We start from the raw sequence: 7,376 nt of genomic DNA, 5'->3' as shown, positions 1-7,376 counted from the left end.
TAGTGATTACATCATCAGTTCCTCTGTGGTGTCTGTATGCAAATTGGTATGGGTCTAACTGTGGGCCTTCCTCAGACTGCAGGTTGCTCACCATAGTCATTTCCATACATTTCATCACTTCAGGGGTCAAAGCAGGTTTGATACATATTAGCATAACAATAGCATGCATAATAGATGATAATTAATACTTGTCATATCTAAGTTAAATTCTTGTTTTTTCTTTTAATATTCATCTCAACACTGATGTTAGCAGACAGGAATATCACTCAAATAAACCTCACAATATTTTGCTCAGAGCAAAAACTGCCACTTGTTAGTTTGATATTGGAAGAGTACGATGAAAGCCAACAACGGACGCTGGATATCTGTATTAGACACTGAAAAGGAATAAAACTGACATTTAGCAGCCTTGTGGCCTTTTACAGGATCATGGCTTTCAGAATAACCTCTTGACTTATATGAGTGTCCTGTTGGATCTCTGCAGTGTCAGAGGGTTAGAAACTATAAATCTGATAGTTATAAAAATCAGTCAGGCGGTCTGAGAGTAGCCCCGCTGTGGTCACCACGAAACAGCTAGGGTGAACCGACAGGGCGCACAGTTCGCTCACTCTCATAGCTGAGGTCAGCGCAAGCAGCAAAGCTGTTTTGAATGACAACGCCTTCAGTGAGGAGCGCTCCAGAGGCTCATAGGGATCACTCACTAGGGCCTCGTGCACTACCGGCACATTCCACTGGGGGGCAGAGACAGGTCTATAGCCAAAACTCTCATGACAGGAGGAAACAGCTGCTGCATATACTTCAACAACAGCATGAGACAGCTGCCTTTTTAGGGTTGAACTTTTCCATGTACCTTATTTGTACATCACTTAGGATAACTCACTCCATGGCCATTTAACCTATACATCTAATCAGTTATATGAAGGTATCATTCAGGCTGGATGGAAATATGTCATGTAGCTCACATTAGTCTGTTGTGCTTGTGGCTTTTTAGTTGTTGTTTTTTTTTCATATGAGCAGACAATCAGGACTGTTTGTTGCTCTAAATGAGTTTTTATCCTTCAGGTTAGCCAAAACTTTTTCAGTTCTGCCATTGCAATGCACATAAAGTGTGCAGAGAAATTCAGTCACAGTAATGCCTAAAAAGTCAGAGAGAAAACTTTAAAATACAAGATTTCAGTTCCAAAGGTATCTGTGGACTAACCAAACAGGTATTTTGGGCTGGGGAGAGTAAAATGACAGATGTGTGCTCTGAATGGAGTTGAAATGACTCAGTACTTGTTTTTTAAACTGTTCTTTAATCACATATGATTAAATACATTACAACTACTGTAATTAATCATCTTTTGTGTACACTATACAACTAATCAAGTAGTAACCTTAAGCTCTTACCAATCATACGTTATCTTCTGAAAATGCATGTTTTTCTTTATAAAGTGTCACCCTGCAGAAAGTCAAAGTATTTAAAGAGATTCTGGGAAATATGTTTTTGTTGGATCTCTGCTGTTGCAGTGTCAGCTGATTAGTGCAACAGTTGGTAATCAACAAGTTATAGAAGGGGGAAATGTACAGTAGGCCTCACTACTGTAACTTATAGTGAAAAATATGATATAATTTCTGCCCCAAATTATTATCTAAAAAGTATGAGAACTTAACATGAATAAACATACGTTGGTAATTTGAAAAAAAAGCAAAATGCCTCCATGGTATTACACAACAGTAGAGTTGTGCTATATGATGATATATACAAGAATCAATCAGCAGATATTTTGTTGATTTGTAGGGCTTAATTCACATAATTAGTAAAAAGGAAACATTCTCATTTTTGACTAGAAACATATTTTTATAGAATTTCCAGAAAATTTACAATTTCTTATAAAAGTACTGTGTATAATAATATAAGATGTTATCAGTATTGCCAAGCCATAGCATGCCAACCACAAAACCCCCCAAAATATAACTTATATTAAATAAAAAGAAATAAATCATATGTTGTTTAACTTTTATGCATAAAATACCCCCCACACACAATAATAGACATATATAGTTATAAGTAGGAAAAGGTAACATATTATAATGTGTATGAGAGGCTAAAGAAGAAGAAAGTCTATAGACTTGATATGATGATGTCCCTGTAGAAATAAGACAGAGTGGCAGCTATAATAACAGGGTGATCATGATGTTGAACAGCTCAGTTGATCAACAAGTAATATCTGTTTTGCTTCTTTGATTAAAGGGGACATAACATGCACATTTCCAGGTCTATAGTTTTATTCTGGGGCTCTACTGGAATATTTCTGCATGACTTACAGTTCAAAAAACTCCTTATTTATCTAATACTGCCCCTTTATGCAGCCCCTCAGTTCAGCCTCTGTCTGAAAGAGGTCCTTTTAGCTACTGTCTCTTTAAGGCCCCGCCTCCTGATGAGCCCACTCTGTTCTGATTGGCCAGCTCCAGGAAGCTGCCCCTCAGCAGACTTAAATTATGAATATAAATGACAGAAAATCACAAAAAGCATGCTATGTGCCCTTCAGAGGATAATAATGATAGACATCAACTTAATGCACATTTGTTGAAGCCCTAACAGTGAACCAGAAAAAGTTCACCTGCATGGACAAACATTTCCCACCAACCACTTCTCTCACAACATAATCAAAACAATGCTTCCTTTTCATCTACTTGTGATGGTCACACCACTGGCTGACAACAAACAGTCTTAGTAGTTTTCTTTGAGCATAACTGACACAAACATTTCAACTAATGATGTGGCACAAAGTCTTTTGTTGTCATACAGCAAACACTTTATTTATCTCTTTTTTGCTAGTTTAAGTGTATTTTAGTGAACATTCAGACACATTACAGTTAACATCTGTTTTCTCTCTTTTCTTTCTCCCTCTTTCTCTGCCTGCATGGAGCTGACTGTGTACATGTTGTTGTCTTTCATACTGATGATCTGCTGTTATCATCACTGTCCATTCTGCAACAACACAGAGAGGCCAAAAGCTTGTCTATGACCCCTTTCCTAATGAAAACATACAGAATCAAGTCTGCAAGAGGACTGAATCTGAGAAGAATGAAAGTCAGGTTGTCGAAGGTATCATTAAGTCTTGCGTCTTCTACCAGGGACCAAATGATGTTGGGTAGAAACAGCAGTGTGTAGATGAGCAGCACCAGGACCAAAATTCCCATAATTCGTCGTTTTTCATCAGAGGGGACACGATTGGCAGCAAACAGCGATTTGAGGGTCCCACCCAAGAAGAATATGAGCAGTGGGAAAGGAACGAGGAGAAAGACAGCGAAAATGGTTTCTGAGATCTCAAATTTAACCCAGAAATAGAGAGGAAGGACATAAACAAGAGGAAGGATCCAGACCACGACACAGACTACAAGAGAGATCTTGATGGTTCTTCTGACGTGGTACCACATTGGCCATGTGATGACCAAATACCTGAAACACAAGATACACAGTCTATCATCAGATACAGAATATTCCTGTCTTTAAGGAGATTCAGATATATATGGTAATATAATGGTCATACACATGGAAGTAGCTAAAAACATACATGATAAACAGATAGCTACCTTTCCACGGCGACACAGACCATGAAGCCAACACTGGCCAGCACACAATAATAGTAAATATAAAAGAAGATTTCATCGATCTTCCAGTCAGGTTTTGCCACTAAGACGATCATGCAGCAGAACTGAATGATGTCAGAGATGAGGAGGTTGATGATGAAGATTGGAGCAACATTGCTATTTTGCACCTGCAAGAAAACAGTGGTAGAAATAAAAAAAAGCAGCTGGAAACATTTTTTTTCTTCAATTTTCATTTAGGACCTTTGCACAAAATGTGCAAAAATACAAGTGGATGGAATTATAGGTAATAATAAAAATGTCATTTTGTTCTGCCCAGCAATTGCAGTCAGAAACATTCATGCATCGACCAATGTGTCATCAAATATGACACACTGGCCAATCAATGTTACAAGACTCAACAACAACAAGAACATATACATATATATAGAACATATATTTCTTGATTATTTAAATCAAATCCCAAAATAATGAGCTCAAATAATGCTGTACAAATTGTCCTGACAAATCTTTTATGACAATTTCTTCTCTACAAGTTAATGATGCTGTTAACTTCACCTTAAGAGAAGCTGGATTGAAGCTACACATGTTAACTGCATGTGTTAAAGGTCCAATTAGCTTAAATTTATAGGTCATTACAAGACTTCCTTCCAGCCCCCAAGCAGGATGAAGATTCTTTACAGACAGACTGTATGACAGACACATGACCTAAAATTAATAAATCTTAGTCATAAAGTACTCACCTGGGAATAAAGAGAGTAGATGGCCACTAGAGTCAAAGGAAGGCCGATACCAATGATTACACATGTTATCACATACTCAATATTTCGTTCAATATTATAAGGGATGTCATCGGAGGTGGAATCATAGTCGAATGTGACATTGCTGTTATTGCTTTCCATCTGTGAGGTGTTGATGTAGAAATCTTCTTCTTCTTCAGAGTGAAACCTGTTGTATGAGAGATCAGTTTATGGAGGTTTTTTAATATCTACATAACATTGTTAAGTTACATCACTAAAGTCTTGAGGTGCAAGTTCACACAAATACAGTGTATATTATAGCCACAAAAAAGGTGTCTTTGTTACATTTTCTCCTAATAATATTTGTTCAAGGCTGCAACTTACAATTGTTTTCATCACAGATTAAGCTGCTGATTATATTCCCGATTAAATGATTAACCTTTGAGTTTATAAAATGTAGTGTTTTACACACTGTAAAAAAATGACACTCAAAATTTCTGTGGGGATGTCTTCAGCTTACTATTTTATTTACTATTTTTCTGACCAACAATCCAGATCCTAAAGATTTTTAATGTACTGTTGCATATGACAAAGAAAAGGAGCAAATCATATTATTTAAAAAGCTGAAACCAGAGAATATTTGATCTTTCTGCTTGAAGAATGATTGAAACAATAATTTGAAAAAACAATAAAGCAATAAAGTAGCAATGAGAATAATCGACTAATCGTTGAATTTCTATATTTCATCAAAAAATAACTTGTCAGATAATACAAGTCCTTGTTATGTATATAAATATTTTTACATGATGATGTGAGGTCATTACTACAGAATGTCATACAGTTATTTCAGTAATTTAAGGTACAGAGACATTGGTCTAGGATGTTTGTCTTCTGCACTTGACATCCCACCAGTTGAATAACTCTGTGATCTCTGATTTTGGACAAGGAGGTTCGCATGTCTGACCAAACCATTTTATGAATCATCTACATATTTTATATTTTGTTTATAGATTGTGCACTCTGACTATGTTTTGGAGTTAGTATGAAAATAAATTAGAGGAAACAACTGCAGGCTGGTACATTCACCATGTTTAACAACACTAACATACTGGTCATCCCTGTAGCGTACTGGTTAAGACTCATACCACAAAACTACAACATTTATGTCCAGTTTGATTCCAGCAGATCTTAGTTGCATGTCATCCCCATCTCTCTCTCTCTCTCCTCATTTCCTGTCTGACTCTACTGTCTCCTCTCAATAAAGGATAAAATGTACCAAATCACCAAAAATAACCAACAAATAAAACAAACAAACAAAAGAAACACTTATGAGATGGAATCATTAATTGACTGTAATCTATCTTGGTTTGTGTAACTCTATCCCTCTGTTAGACTTTTATTTTTTATCTTATTTTATTTCTTTTCATATCGTCACAGCAGAGGAAACTCTTTCATATTTCAACTGTCATCAAAACTGCAAATATCACTATAAATACCTCTATGTGGATCAATGTTGGCTCAGAACATACAGTAAATACAAGAAATACAGAAATATAATAAACAACATTTGTTTCTTCATTCTTCTTTATTTAGCTCATTTTATTTCATTCAAAATAGTGAAAAGTTCTGAATGTTATTATCTTTTTAGCTATTTTCTTTTGTCTTTTTTACACATCAAAATTGTATTTACGGGAATAAAACGCAAATGAAATAAAACACAGTTGGTTTAACCACAGTATTCTGTACACCTACAGTCCAAAGCTGTCTGCTTGTCACAGTTTGCATACTCATTATCATGACTGTTTGCAGTTCTAATGTCACTTTTACAATCTCTACATACACAAGTGAAAAATGTCACAAAACTTACCTGGAAAGCTGCAAGACCACACCTGGATGAGTTCCCTACACAGAGGTTGATGTTTGGTCGTCTGCATCCAAACAGTCTACAGTAAATATGGTGAGTGAAAGCACTGAAACACATTTGTGATTAACTGATCTCAGATCACATCACTCTCTGATTGGCCAAAACCACACAGGATATGTAACTTCCTCAAAGATGTCACATACAGGGTTGTGGTTTTATCTTCCTTTGAGAGTTTGAACTTTGTCATGAAAGTAACTTCATGTGAATATTTCCAATGAAAATATAAAATTCAGCTTTCATCATTTCCAGGAATTCCTGGAAGACATTTCTAAGCAGTGCCACTACCTTTATTCTCATTCTTCCCTGTTTCTATGTTTCTATATTATGTGTCTTACTTTAACTCAGTTTTATTATTCAAAATACTGTATATTTTACTGTATATTTTATGACACAGTCAGATACTTGTATTTCTCACATGTCAAATTTGTATAGAAGGGAAGAGAGGGAGAAACTTACTGGTTGGACAGCAGTAAACTGTCACTGTTTGCATGTTGGTTTTCATGACTGTTTGCATCTCTGTTTTCTTGTTTTGCATCACTAAATTCACAGTTTTTATGTGCTACATTATGAATAGAGTGACACCATTATTGCTTCTACACTGGATGACAGTAAAACAAAAAAAGTACAAAGGAAACACATAAAATTCACTTTTGAAAGCTGCAGGATCTCAACCTGATTGAGTGGTGAGTATGAGACACAGGAGGTTCCTCTACTTAGACTTCTAAAGAAGAGAGAAGTTGTACTTTTTCAAGATCATTGCGATTGGCATTCTTGCTATAAAGCATGCAGGAGCATTGAAAAAGACATGAATATTAGGACAAAGGTTAGTCTCATTCACCTGGTGAATGTAAGTCCAATATTCACTCTCTTTTAGCTCTGTTTTTGCTCTCTACCAACTCCTGAGGGAAATATCTGGCTCTTTAGCTGCTAAATGCTCCACAATGTTCACCAGCTAGTCTACAGCAACTGTCTGTTGGTGCTGAGCAGGTAGTGTACAGTGGGTTTTTAGAGCTTTTCCTCTGATAACAGCTGCCTGCTGTGGCTGAAAATGAAGCTATAAGAGTGCAGAGAGTGAACCAAGAGGGTGACAGATAAACAATGAGCTGAAACTCTCTGTA

General features: G+C 36.2%; 1 protein-coding gene across 1 annotated transcript; it reads right to left on the bottom strand.

The window, feature by feature from the left end:
• Positions 1-2,719: 2,719 nt before the first annotated feature.
• Positions 2,720-6,945, bottom strand: LOC137197452 (ovarian cancer G-protein coupled receptor 1-like). Its single transcript, XM_067610866.1, has 4 exons — positions 6,202-6,945; positions 4,338-4,542; positions 3,580-3,764; positions 2,720-3,445 (listed from the first exon to the last, which is right to left on the bottom strand). Exons 2-4 carry the CDS (start codon positions 4,494-4,496, stop codon positions 2,938-2,940), a joined length of 852 nt encoding a protein of 283 aa, XP_067466967.1. The 5' UTR covers positions 4,497-4,542; positions 6,202-6,945; the 3' UTR covers positions 2,720-2,937.
• Positions 6,946-7,376: the final 431 nt, after the last annotated feature.

The sequence above is a fragment of the Thunnus thynnus genome, chromosome 14 (genome assembly GCF_963924715.1).
Source record: "Thunnus thynnus chromosome 14, fThuThy2.1, whole genome shotgun sequence".
NCBI lineage: Eukaryota > Metazoa > Chordata > Actinopteri > Scombriformes > Scombridae > Thunnus > Thunnus thynnus.
The sequence above is the reverse complement of the archived record's forward strand: the minus strand, read 5'-3'. Positions and strand labels throughout refer to the sequence as shown.

Bases quoted from the DNA above. Each gene is read 5' to 3' on its own strand.
- LOC137197452 (XM_067610866.1), bottom strand. From the start codon at position 4,496: ATGGAAAGCAATAACAGCAATGTCACATTCGACTATGATTCCACCTCC. The intron at 3,765-4,337 runs GTGAGTACTTTA...GTTTTCTTGCAG, and splicing joins TCTACTCTCTTTATTCCCAG to GTGCAAAATAGCAATGTTGC. The intron at 3,446-3,579 runs GTAGCTATCTGT...CTTGTGTTTCAG, and splicing joins GTCTGTGTCGCCGTGGAAAG to GTATTTGGTCATCACATGGC.